This window comes from Halictus rubicundus, chromosome 3 (genome assembly GCF_050948215.1).
Source record: "Halictus rubicundus isolate RS-2024b chromosome 3, iyHalRubi1_principal, whole genome shotgun sequence".
Lineage (NCBI taxonomy): Eukaryota > Metazoa > Arthropoda > Insecta > Hymenoptera > Halictidae > Halictus > Halictus rubicundus.
Genome location: NC_135151.1, coordinates 4,369,138 through 4,383,555, shown reverse-complemented (window position 1 = coordinate 4,383,555; position 14,418 = coordinate 4,369,138). Strand labels below are relative to the sequence as shown.

The window sequence follows — 14,418 nt, the reverse complement described above, 5'->3', positions numbered from 1 at the left end:
CCAGGTGAGACACATAGCAGGGATGGACAGTTAACTGATTAGAGGGAGAACCTAACTGCTAGAGGGACATATGCTGTCAGAGAAGTTTGTCACCCCTATTCTACACTCCTGGTTGAACAGATACGGTCAATTTCTAAATAAGTCCAATTTCACTACTACATTTTCGACTACCAGATCAATTTTTGAATTTTCAGCGAAGTTAAGGAACAATGCATAAATGACAATCATTTTTAAATGGAAAAGTTCTAATTACTAGTCAGCGCACTTTACCTCTGCAGGAGAGAATTTTATGAAATTCGACGTCTTCGTAAGTTCATCGTCGTTCAACTATTGTATATTTTATATTTTTTATCGTACATCTTTTGATATATGTAATGGAGACTGCAGTATTATTTTGCGATTGTATAATGCAATCTCAGATATATTTTTATTACGATTCCCGTTAAAACATAAAAATAACTTAAGAAGTTAATAACTTAATAACTTAAGAAGTTTGAAGAGCCTTCTTATAAAATGTAGTTCTACATTCTGCGATGAGCTCACCGGAAATGCGGACGAACACCGCATTCTGTTCCCCACTGTCCACCGTTATCTCTGCAGTCCTCCTCTGCAACAACAACAGGAATTCTCGATTAAATTTTGCAACTGTACAATCCTTATGTTTATGGTTCAAGGTATGATTCATTATTGGTAATTGTTGAAAAAGGGAGCTCAAGGAAAGAGAAGTGAAAGGGCGGAGCCTGTGCGCATTCTTATTTTATTGCTTCCAACCACAGGCTTTTAAACCTATTGTTTTCTTGGCACAATCGATCAATATTAACCGAACGCTTTGTTCGGATTTGACACGATTAAAAATTTCATATTTGAATTGTTGAAATGCTGGAATAACAATGAGCAACCTAGATCTACTACTACTACTTCCGTTTAATTATTAGAAAATTTTAATAATATTTAACACTTTACCGATCACTCATAAATACTTCCCTGACACCGGCTCTGTCTCGGTTGCCACCGCAACCGGTTAATAAGCTACCGGTTGGTAAAGTGTTAACATAATCAGTTGTGTCTTCTTATTATTCCTACATTAAACATAATGATTTGCGTCTCCTTATTATTCCTGCATTCAACACAATCATTTGTGTTTCCTTCTTACTTCCTCCATTTGGACAGTATCAATTTATTATTCTACACAAACTGTGTCGTTTACAGGACTGCGACGGAGTAAACAAACATCGTAGGTACGCGCTTGCTATATCATGCACTTTCAGGTATAGTTCCTTGCTTAAATAATAAATCCAGGTTTCAAACAGACTGTTTTTAAACATGTTTGCGCAAACAGATTTCGTAACGTCTCTAGCCTAATATACAAAGTGTTATGATATTCCGTTGCAGCACAATATGCACAAAATCTTTTAACATGAATTACGTATATATCATTATAATTGCAGCATCTTCATCACGCTGTGGAAGGGTTAAAAGGGTGAATTTGTTGTTTTAACGTGTATAATAATGGATGGAATATTATCCTAGACTCTTCCACGCAACTATGCCCGAGGAGTGTACGAGGGTAGTTACGTGGCTTTTGCAGAGTCAGCAGGTCGGTAACTGCTGTATAATTTCCGTTCACAGCCTTCAGCCACTGACTTAAGATCCGTTTTCAAGTTTTTGGCTTCATTTCGTAGAGAATCAAGACAAAATATAGCTCAATTTGTAGCTGGAGATGTTTTCATCCAGAAAACTGATCCAATGGCATAAAAACGCTTGGATTCCACGGCATGCACATAGTCAATTTTTGGCCTACTTCTAGCGCTTATATTACCAAATATCTGCATAATCTCGTCGGCTCGTCACCAGCACGCGCTAGATTGGACGCTCCTCTTTCGAATGAGCCCTTTCCCAGCGACAAAATATTTTTATACAAGGACGAAAAGTCGAGGCACGTAAAACCATTTTTCGCCTATTTTTGTCGGTAACGTGGTCACTGTACCTTATCGCGAACCTACGGAGTCTTGGTCTCCCAATAAGATCCCATTTCAGTCGAGCAGAAGTTGAATTCAAACACATGAGAATCGCATTCTTTCGAAGTCTCCCCTCGCTACTCTAACTCGACCTTACAAAGCGACGAGTTAACGATGGCGTCGAACGAGTTCGAAACCCAAAGCACCGGAGAAGTTGAATCGTGTTTCAAGGATCCGGTGCTCGGAATCGCAGACTTCGACTACTGATAGCGGTGCGGATCTCGGCGTGTCGCGTTTCGACAGATTTTCGCTGCGCTCAGGTGAACTTCGACGGATCGCGAACAGCGAACGGAGAAAATTGTCGCAGGCGTTCGCGAACGCCGGGCATTAATGCGCCGGGACAATGGAAGATGAGCAAAAAGGTCGTAGAGGGGGGGGGGAGGAGGGATGGCACGGTGCCGGGGAGAGGGGAGAGGGGGAACAAAAAGGTACGCGAACGAACGAACGAACGGAGAGAATTGTGCAAAGTCTGGGCAAACGCGACCCGACAACCGATGGATCGACCTGGCAGCGTTCGACAACTGAAACTCGCTGGCAGACTTTTCACTAGCGGATCAGGCCGATTGCCAATTACAAAATGGGGCGACCTGGATTCGCTCCGAGGTTCCCAGGTATTGCTCTGATACGGGGACGGCTACCAGCATCGGCGATACGCCTACGAACTGGCAGAGGAATCTTCTCCTGGTAAAGACAGGAAGCCTGCTCATTAGGCGGACGGTTTGTCAAAACATGCCAGAATACTGTCACGGACACCGGGACCAACCCGGCCGTGAAACAACTGCCCGATATAGTTTGCAAAACTCCAGTTTTTCCCGAGCCTTCAACGTGTCCCTTTACACCCTCTTTTATCTCGACTTACTTATTCGAGAGACTTTTGTAGTTATTCTCTTGCAGCTTCGTCAAAAAGAAGAAAGATTCGCCTAACTGGGCTAGCGATATGAGAATTATCCAGTATGACGTTGGTCCGATAAGCACAGCATTCTTCAACTTTCAAGGAAATAATTAAGGGAAGCTGGCAAGAAGAAAAGAATGATTTTTATGATGATTTTTGTACTTAGTTTGAACGATATACAGTGAATTCTCTATATATGTCGCCAAGGTCTGGATGATAAACGTCGCGGAATTGGTCCCACTACCGCGGAGCATACCACGTGAGGGACCACGAAGCTCGAAAGCACTCGAGCTTAGGAGTGTGAACATAACACGGCTCAGGTATGTCTCCAGGACGATACACGTCACTGGCAAGACCCGTGTTGTTGACATTTTTTCAAAAGCGAGACACTAATGGATGGTTTTTTAAAAACCAGGGGGAGGGACAAGTTTAACGTATCAGGTAGAAAATTCGTTCTGGTGAGCATGGAGCTGTTTTAACGTTTGCTGCTATAGATGTTCATTATATATTTTAAACGTGTGCACGTACTACAAATGCATGACGACCCGGAATCCAGTAATTATACTTTGCCGGTTCATGTTTAAACACGAGTCTATTAAAACAGCCAGGCCGATGCGAATTAGAATTGCGGAATGCAAATTCGAAATCGTGATGAACGATGTTGTCAGTGTACCACCGCGCGTACAATGATTTCCGAGAATTGCACAAGACCCAATGGAACGCAAGCAAGATAATTTGTATGTGTATGCTGTTTGTAACATTGTCTGGCACCGTTCAGAATAATCGGGGAGTCGTCAGAAGGCACTTTCGTACCGTCCTCTGTCCGAATTACTATATACCGACATCATTTTCTGCGCCCCGGACGGTTCGCGCATGGCGGCGACCCAGCCAGCGATAAAACATGGCCGTTATCTGATCGAAAACGACTCCATTTGCAGGAGGATCTCGGTGAAATTTTGGAAGGCTCTCTCGGGCTAATTTTGCGGTGCCAAGCATAATTTAGACTGTCCCACGACATTCTCTATATTGTGTAGGTAGAGTGCTTAATTACACCACTGTTGGCCAGTTTGCACGGGTGAACCGATCAATGGAGGGAACGAACAGAGTAATCGGGAATGAGCCAAATGGAACGGCGTCAAATAGCGTGTACCAGGCGGTGTGCAACAAGGTATGCGCGTAGAATGAGTAATCTTCCGTTGAACAAAATAGACGTTTCCTCCTTTCTCGTCGTTGTTTAATGACTCGAATAGTTCTAGCTGTCTATGAATAGCTGGATGTCATGGCAGTCGTGAAATCGTCAAAACTAGGTTAATAGGAGAGTTAATAGGACTCCCGATGATCGTGCAATGTCCAAAAGGAGATTAAGAATCTTCTTTTAACCTCGTACATAACAATCGTTAACCATAAACTAAACATGTCACCCCGAATGTTACTAAAAAAATACTAGAATAACATTAGAATCGAAAAGAGTAGCTAAATAATGATTAGACTGCGGATATCGTGGATTTATGACAAAAATGAACAAAGAAGAACATTGTTAACGAAGGAAAATGGTTCGGCACCTTTTTCTTCCAATCGATGCAGAAAATTTGCAATAATGTTTCTGAAAGAAATTGGTGGAATGCGTTGCATTAGGGTGACTTGCTACTAAAGAAGGAGGGTCCTTTGAACCATCTTGAGAATCCTTAACAATTATCAATCATGGTCTTTTGAAAAGGACGAGCTAAATACCGGTAGCCGACGCCTTTTAGCTTGCCATGTTGATGAGGCGTTTTCCCGGTTCGCGGCTTATGGTCGAATGTTCAGCGTCGTTTCGAGCGCTATAGCCCCAGCCCCGCGGAATGCCCTAAGCTTTCGCCTGTACTTTCAATTCGGAAATTAAGTAGAGCGTAAACCGCCTAGCACAGGGGTGGTAGAGTCAGATAAACTGCACCGTTGCCTTATAATCGGTTCATTCAGCCAAAGTACTTTTGAAAATAGCTCGACTACACTGGCTGCGAGGATGTTTACTCCTCGACGCATTATCAACTTAATGGATACGAGAAAACCCATTGGCGGGACTGCGGTTCTGCACGGATGAATACCTCGGACCGAACATCCCTTCGAATTAAGGTGCCCGCAGACCGACGCGAATCCACGTTGGCAATGGTGCTTCGGATTTACACCTGTTCTCGATTACACGCTCGACACGTTGTCTGTCGGTCGCATGCGGGCGAGCATAGTTCATCGACCATCTTAATCAATTTCACGAATTTCGTTGGAGCTTGTGGGATCTACAGCGGCTGACAAAATAGATCACTGTTCATCTGTCACAATTTTTGCCTCGGGATACCAGGGAAAAGTAAGAATTTCTAAATTGTATGTACAGCGAACTCTCGATATATGTCAACAACACGGGTCTTGCCGGCGACATGTATCGTCCAGGAGACATACCCGAGCCGTGTTATGTTTATTGGCGTCCGAGGCCCCTCACCGGGTATCCCCCGCGGTAGTGGGGATAATTCTGCGACGTTTATCATCCAGGCGTCGGCGACATATATAGAGAAATCACTGTGATCGAGACTGTTTATTATTTTATGCCGAGGCTGCACTCCAGACAAGCTGCGCTATATTCATGTATTCATCCGAGCAGAGTGACGAGTCTTCAATAATTCATATTCTAATTTTGCTACGTTTAAACCTGACACTGTGACCGTCTGGATCTGTGAAAATTTCGCAGAGACGCGTTACATTCATTCGTAAATAGTCAATGATTATTCTTTCCGATGAATTCGCGACAGCCACGGCTAATTACATTCAAATCTTTAGCACGTAATTATAGAAAAATGAACTTAAAAAACCAATAAATTAAATTGAATTAAATTAATCGATTAATTTTCTTTTCTTAATTGCAATACGGAGAACGTGATTTCATTTCATGACGCAGTTCACTGAGAAGGTAAGAAGAAACAGATATTATTAGGTATACAAATGAACTCCCGGGCCGCAATAATTGATCATTCGCAACCTTGTTCTGTATCCAAACCTAAGAGGGGAAATGTCCCTATAATGTCCCCTTAGAAGGGACAGGGTGCAAAGGGTTAATTTTGGGGACCTGGATTAACACTGTTTGGGGGTCTGCCCAATTAACCCAAATTAACTGAAGTACCAAAAATTTTTCAATAATTTATGTTTTCTTGAGTTTTTAATTGAAATTATTTTCATTTTTATTTTTTTTACCGCGATGGGGGCCCTGCAGTTCGTAAAAGCCATGCCTGGATCCGCCGCTGTGCAGCTAATAAGAGTCGCCATTATATTCCTCCAGTTTGTGAAACGCCGGTTGTACGTATTATTAAAATTGGTCATTACCGTGGCCGTATCATCGCGCAGATCGCGTACGTCACGACCGACGTCGTATCAGCCGACAATAAATTAAAACATTCTCGCGAAGATTCGCAATGGAGAGAAGAAAGGTTACAGGATATACGTACACGGAGCCCCGGTTTACATAATCGCGACGGCACACGTGCTCGCGCGCATTAATTATGTTCGGTAAATCCTTCGGATTACCGAGAGGCTCTTTGGAACAGTGGTAGATAGCACGGCGAAGGAATGCCATCTTGAACACAAATCAGTGTTTAGCAATAGCTGGAACGATCCTTTGAAGATTGGCTGCGAACCAAATTTTCATGGACGGTCACGAACAGATATGACCGGCATCGAATTTATTATTCTATTCGTGACAGTTTGAAATATGGTTTCGTGATCGAATTAAACTGATGCACAAACGGTTTCGCAAGCGATGGGAAATATTGATACTGCAAATGTTTACACGAAAAATAAATACCGAATGACCGGTGCGAAAATCCTTATGTTGCTGCGATCGTTACTAATTCAACATTGCATTGGTGATCGTTTGAATTATTTAAAAGCGATAATGTATTCGATAATATAGTGCCTACAATTTTTTCGACTATAGATGTTGACGGAGAGTCGACGTCTTCGAGCCTCGGATGGCGGGTCCATTCTGACCCAATGTTAATATCGTTCCCCGCTAAATTTGAATTTTCTAGCATCATGTTCGATAAAAGGATGTTGTTGGGTAATTGTGGGAATTGGTAAAATTGCAATTTACCTCGTCAACTCTCGTGTAGTGTGGCTAGGACCCATTTTGGTCGAAACGTCCCATCCTGAACAGGATTAGTATGTATACAATAATATTTACAAATTATGTTAATTTACTCACTGCGCCCTTACGTATTCGAAAACGACAACTTTTTTATTCTCACATTACTTCTATGTCTTCTTAATGGGATAACACAGGTTGATCGTTATTTCCATACAAGCTAACTTGTAAATCTAGTTAACAGGACATTGTTAATCGACGCGTACTTTGCGTGAAGGCGGGTAAACTAATTTTGTGCGCCCTGTTAACTAAAGTTCTAATGCACGGCATAATGCACAGGTGTAATCCGTGAGTCTTCTTTGATACGTTTACGCAGTCCATAAAGAGCACACGTGGTACTTAGGAAAATATTGCAAGGCGGTGCTGTTGACACCGGTTAAATATTCAACATTGTTATAAATAAACGTATCGCGCACTAGTTCGGTGCGTCACGAGACTCGCGAAATGGTGGCGTTACCCAGCAAAATTATGGTGCCAACCAGTTCGTGGTCTCTCATTTAACGGTCAATTCTCATTTAACACGTAATTACCATTAAAATAACGCAGTGCTTTGCGCTAAGTTACAAATTGCGGTCGAACAAAGCCGACACTTCACCGTTACACATGATAACGTGGACAGTGAGTAAGACATTAATATGCATATTTTAATTAAAGGACACTAATTGTATGTGATCAATATCAATTAACAGGGGCGGTATTTCAAGCGCTGAAATATGCCGCACACAGGCAAATTTCACAAGTACAATACTTCATCATACAAAGGAGCACATACGCACATACAGGGAGAGAGAGAGAGAGAGAGAAATATAGCCATATTAAAAATTATTCATTAATCGTGCACAATTCGTAATGTTTACGTAACTATGTGGAAGCTGAAATCTGTAGATTCAGTGATTGTATGCGGTCGCAATTATAATTAAGTAACAAGCAGTTTCACAGCGGCAGCTCGATAAATACGAGCTCTTTAAGTAGGCATTAGGAACGCCCCTCGTTCACACATACTACTCGCACACGAGCCTGCCCCACTCTGTCGTTCAACAGGAACGCATACGTTCATGAGTCTACTTGAGTACATGTTTATACATCCGGCTGTGTGTTGCTATTTCTCAAAGTACTGAACACTTTTGCAAATGGTGCCCCACCTTGGAATCCTAACATCGATTTGTTTTGCATGTCAGGTATTGCGAGACCTGTTCGAGAATACAACTATATTTCCTTCAAATTCTTATGAACGAATAAGAATGATTTGTTACAAAGTCGAGAAACATTGGCAAAAGTCTGGAAATGATAAGAGCATAAAACCAAAAGCACACGAACGAAACAACGGTTTTAATCTGGTAAAATGTCTCCAGTAGACCGATGCACTACCTACACGACTACATTATGGCAATGCTCAAGTCAATTCGCTAACTATTGTCACAAAATAGTTGCTTTTTAAGACACTGCTTTGTGCAACGATTGGCGAAAGTGTTGACCCTCATACGTTCCTAAAAGTTCATTTTATGTCTCAGATTTCGCAGAATCTTCTTTTTCTCTAGGATTGTAATTTGTGACAATTGTTTCACGTATGAGATTACGAATAACAATTGATAGCACTAAAATGGACGAATATTAACCGAGAGTTTGTTGTGCACCGTTTTTGAGGAGCATCTTATGTTTAAAGGAATATTTTTAAATCAACAAAATTCAATATAAACAAATTCAATATAAATATAAATATAAATCAATATAAATTCAATATAAATGTATATATGTGTATATGTTATATTGTATTCAATATAAATTCAATATTTATATATATAATTTAACAAAGCTTGAATATATATTGATGAATATATATTATTTATAAGAATATTATAATACAATATATTATTTAATGAAACAAAATTGAGAAGTTCTAAAACTAAATTTTTCTTCCGTCTTAGAATATTCTCATTTTATTCATACGAAACTGATCTGATTTTCACATATAGTATTTAAACGTTTAGTAATCTATTAAATACAAATTTTGTAATGTAACAAATATTTTGTAATATTTTTGTAAGTTCTTTGAAATAATGCCACAACAATTCTTAGTGGCGCTTCAGAGTGACCACTCGAGTGCAAAGGGTTAATTATTTGAGCTTACTTGATCGATCTCTGTAAAATCAATTTTCAAGTCTTGAGAAATAATTCGGTCATCGAAGCACATATGTGTAACATGGCAGCGAACGCGTTAATAAACCGTCGACGCGTGTTCTTCGACATAGCTGGTCCAATATTGCCGTTGAGTTTCGTCGATGTCCGCAGCGAGAGACAAGAACCGTCATCATCTTCCAAACAATTTGTCTAGCCCGCTTAGTCGATTTCACGGATATTGGAAGCGGATGGAAGCTCGTTTGAGATGTGATGTCTCTTTCAGCGACCGCAAAACATAGGAGTGACCGTCGATCGACGAGTCCCATTCAATTGCACACCTGTACATAGTCGGGCAAGCGGCAAGCTGTAAATCGTAGGAACTGTAAAATAGCTAAGATTAACTCCGGCGTACGATTGCGAAACCGGAAAACAACCATTAAGATCGGTGAACGATCCACAGAAACGACCACCGTCGTTGAAAACAGTTTAATCGGATGTGATTTATCGTCCCTGTCGACTATTCGACGACGAAAATGTAAACGCGCGCTTACGTCGCAATTTTACGGAATATCGATTGTTGTCTTTTCCCGCGCGGCCAGATCCACAGTCGTCTTCGATCAATTTTACGATCTCCCTCTCTCTCTCTTCTCTCGTTCTGGATCGTGTTTTCACAGGAAACCGGCGACTGCTCGGTCAATTAACAAACGCGAGGGAAGACTAGCTTTAAACAAATTATGCGACTATTTCCAGCGCAGAAGTCACGTTCAAGGCAGCCTAACGTGTTCCGATAATCGTTTTCAATGCTACGCGTTGAATGCATGAATGGATGCGATTTACATAGGCAGCATATTTAATTGATCCTCTTCAATGGTGGGTTACTTTGATTCGTTCAGACTTTTGTTTTATCGCAATATTTTATTGCTCGGAACATTCTATTTAATCCCGGATAACCAAATTTTCGTAAAAATGACAATCGGAATGTTTAAATCTTGTGATACGATTTATTATTTAACTTATCATTCATGTATTTAACACGTTAAGTGCCAAATATCATTCCCAGAGATTCTTACGAAATCAGAGTAATTTAACTAATGAAAGCGAAACTAGAAACTTTTAATGTATTATAGGGGATGCTGTTGCAACACTTTTGAATTCTAAAGATCTTAATAAACCTCGATTTATCTGGATATGTTACAATAAAAATAAATGTCTAAACCTAGCCAAAAATCATTGTCAGTCAACAACGAATCTCCGTATAAATTCAAAACAGAAGAAATAAATTCTTCATTGTAACACGCAACGTATTAGTTATTCAAGGATTGGGAGGGTGGAGGGATGAATTAAAAAAATGTGCAACATAGAACGTAAATTACTATTAGGAATCTAATAGTAATAGGAATACTATTATATATAAATCCCTATTAGGAATGGTAAAGGGTTATACGCACGCAGTGTACGTCAAGAAAGAAGTGAATTGAAGAAATTGTTTACCAGTAAGGCAATGGAATCTCGTTTGCGAACAAAAGGATTTTAAATAAAATATGCACCAAAATATCGTGAAACAGTTCATGGGTGCACGTCGCGTGTACAGTAGAATCGTGAAAATGAAGAACAGTTCGGGCAGGCGAGGGTAATGGACGTTGCAGGTGGAGTAATGCATAAAATGGCTAGTGGCCTCCTCGGCTTGGTTGCGTATTTCACGAAAGGGGGGTTGAAGAACCTTCTACGGGAGGTTGCTTTAAGACGGGCTCCTCTTACTCATCAGTCCGCGAGTAACCCTATTTCGGCGCTGTGACACGATAGTCACCGACTGTTTAACGCAATTTCTGCGAACCTTTTGAAAGCCTCGACCCTCTTTTAACACCCTTCCAACGGCTTTGCTTGTTGCTTCGCACCCTCGCCCCTCTGCCGCAATTTTCTTTTTCTCCAGCTTTTCAAGTCTCCGTTTACTGCACTCCTCTGCGGCCCTGAATACTTCAGGACAACCGGGGCGGCAGGGGGGAGGGGGGAGGAAAGTCAGTCCCGTGACGTCATGGAGCCTAGGGTCACGTGTTGAAATTCAGGTCGACTCACCCCTCTATCAACCACCCTCTAGCTCCGTCTCCCCTTCCTCTCTCTCTCTCTCTCTCTCTCTCTCTCTCTCTCTCTCTCTCTCTCTCTCTCTCTCTCTCTCTCTCTCTCTCTCTCTCTCTCTCTCTCTCTCTCTCTCTCTCTCTCTCTCTCTCTCACTCTCTCTCTCTCTCTCTCTCTCTCTTTCTCTCTATCCATCTATCTATCTTCCTCTCGCGCTCTCTTTCTCTTTCTCTCTTGCTGCCTCTCCCACTTTACATACAACTCGAATATTTCTAACAAGCAGAGAAAAAAAAATGAGACACCGTTTTTACTATTTTCGCATCGCGTTTGTTCCCCGCAACGGATTGCATAACGCATTCGTCGATTCGGGGCTCGTCGGTTTTTAACAATCGGTGGATAAACGTGCAGACACAGGATTTTCCATTAGAAAGGAGAAATGCCTTTACGTATCGGAATTAACCGTTTGCGGTCGTATTATACATAGGTGTCATGTTGGTCGGAATTAATTTTCGTTGAACTAACAGTAATACATAATATTGCAAGATTATGGAGGGAAAACAACATTCATTAATTCTTTTTTAAACTTTGGATATATGTAACACAATAATATGTTTAAATTTTATGTCATGTGCAAACTATATTTTATATTTTTCTTGTCAACTTAATATAATATAAGATCAATATGGTTTTTTTCTGTGGTAGCTGAGAGCAGACATACAACTGGAACGGTAAGAAAGCTTTGGTGGTTCAGAGTAGACATACGACCGCAAAGGGTTAATATATGTAGGAAAATTAATTAATCGTTTGATTTGGAATGAGAACGTTTCGACCTGAAATCGCTTCGTGCGCAATCGTACAAGTGAGTGATCGAATTGTTCGAGCCACGGATACGGGAAATGTGTTTATTGTGCATGCGGTGGATAACGTTATTTTCAGTATTACCATATAATTAGACAGCGGATCTTTATACACAATAAAAAATTCCTACCTAAATTGCAACGAACTCAAACGAAAATAGTAATTTATTTTCTTTCTTAATCGTATTTTCAAATTCTTCTAATGTTTTTTTCGGTCTTAAATTGCACCTATTAATTTTTGTCATAAATGCATGAAATCCACAAATAATGCATATTTGAAATTCGTAAGTATATTGAAAGTAGTACGAACACTGTATAAATGGCCTATTGTTTAAAAATTGATTGATACAATTAGACGAATAGCAAAATACAAAAAAACCTTGACATTGTCAAATATTAATGATTGTCCTGCGGATATTGTGCATTTATGTGAAAAATTAGCGAAACATTCAAATGGATAACAGGATTCGACAACAGAGATACATTATTTTCAACTTATTAAAATTGTTAGGGGAAGAGACAAAATTTTATCTAGCTCCCGGTTTTTTGCAATTAACGCAGAAAATTTTGGTTCATAATTCTAACATCATCATATATTATTTATAATGTATATATTCACTATTGAAAGAAGTTTAAGTTACAGAGAAATGAAGTTACAATAAAGTTAGTAATAAAAGTATACAGTAGTTAGTATTACAGTTAGTAATAAAATAATAATCGAGTATTGTATTACATTAACACTAGGTTTACGGAGCATTAAAAATGGCTATTTCACATCACTTTATACATTGTAATTTAGCCATTTTTCAAATAGTATATGCCCAAAGAAATAAATTTGTTGAACCTCCATGGATGCATCTTTACAATCTCAATAATTAAAAATATTGAAACTAGTGTTCCTTCTCGAGAATTCTTTCTCGAGAATTTCTCGAGGAATTTAAATCTAGGAAAATTCTTATGAATGTCATTTATTTTATAACATATAAATTCTTAAATTCTCTTAAATTCTTATTTAAAACTTTCGAAAAACTGAATACTGAATTGAGTAATGAGTTTCTTGAGTTTCTTGTTGTTATTACAGAAGAAATATCTAAAAGAAGAGACAAGATTGTTGTATCCCTTATAAAATATCTGCATAATCCAGAATCTCTGCAAAAAAGATTCAGAAGATACATTTTTTATTTAACATCCAAGGCAGATATGTATAAAATGGCAAAACAGATTCTAAGCAGACTTTTTGGAAAATATAACAATGATTCTTATGAAAATAGTGAAACACTTTCAGATTCTCAGAGTGAAGAACAGGAAAAACAGTTAGAATTAGAAATTGCAGACAGCCTTCAAGAATTTAGTGTCGAGAGTTTAGCGGCAGAAGAAAATAAATTCCGGACTCTAACAAAGGAATTCCAAATTTTTGAGTCCACTGGAAAAAGGACACCCAATCTTCAGCAACTTTTGGATGTTCTGTATACGATAAAGCCAACATCCACACAAAATGAAAGAAATTTTTCTACGACTACAGATTTTGTTACAAAAAAAAAAAGAAGTAGATTGTCTGATTCTACATTAGACGCATTATGCTTCTTAAGAAGTCATTTCAAAACAAAAGCGTAATGTTTCACTTTATAAAAGTTTCCCAATATTTTTGTATTTTATTAAAAATTCTCGAGAATTATCGAGAAATATAATCTTTCTCGAGAAATGAAAAATGTTGAGAAATCAGGAATACTAATTGAAACCGGTTATTTTGACGGGTCCCGCAAATCTAATGTTAAAACAGCCCCGACAATTCCATAAGAGCATAAACGACCACAAATGGACATAAACATACGTATTCAAGAGCATGCATTCAGTCGATGAAATAATTTCGAAACACACGAATTTGATTCGTAGAAAAAGAAAAAAAAAGAAGAAAACAAAGAACGCGTAGAAATCAATAACGCGTGGCTTCGCAATCGAGATTTTTGATACGAAAAACCGACTGGGGAAGCGTCTATCGAGGTCACATGAAAATTTGTCTGCGAGCGCGGGGAAATGTGCAGCAACCATCGCGGTTCCGTAACGATTTGAATTCATTATTGTTTCGTATCGGAAACACTTTTTGTCGAGGGTCTATAAGGAATCGTTCGCGTCGCTGAAAATCCAGGACGAATGTTTTAGAATCCGCCACTTGACCCTCTTCCTTGAATATCATTTTCGAAGTACGAGAGGGGTACCGTCGAACCGAGGATAATGAATTCGGTTGCAGTTCGCCGATATATAGATAAGTACACGCCGGATGCATCGATATGGTGA

At 39.6% G+C, this 14,418-nt stretch overlaps 1 protein-coding gene and 1 long non-coding RNA gene across 7 annotated transcripts in view; both read right to left on the bottom strand.

Annotated features, from left to right (window-relative positions):
* The window catches only part of LOC143352446 (uncharacterized), a 112,804-nt gene that overhangs the window by 20,658 nt on the left and 77,728 nt on the right, over nt 1-14,418 (bottom strand). For all 6 annotated transcript variants that reach the window (XR_013081932.1, XM_076784943.1, XM_076784941.1 and 3 more), the window contains exon 3: nt 544-607. Coding sequence is in view for 5 of the 6 variants with exons in the window: in XM_076784943.1 (XP_076641058.1) it covers nt 544-607 (64 nt within the window). In the remaining variant the exon portion in view is untranslated. The remainder of the gene's footprint in view (nt 1-543; nt 608-14,418) is intronic.
* LOC143352464 (uncharacterized) lies at nt 686-2,378 on the bottom strand. Its single transcript, XR_013081934.1, has 3 exons — nt 1,988-2,378; nt 1,427-1,461; nt 686-1,277 (listed from the first exon to the last, which is right to left on the bottom strand). It is a non-coding gene; the product is annotated as an uncharacterized LOC143352464 (long non-coding RNA).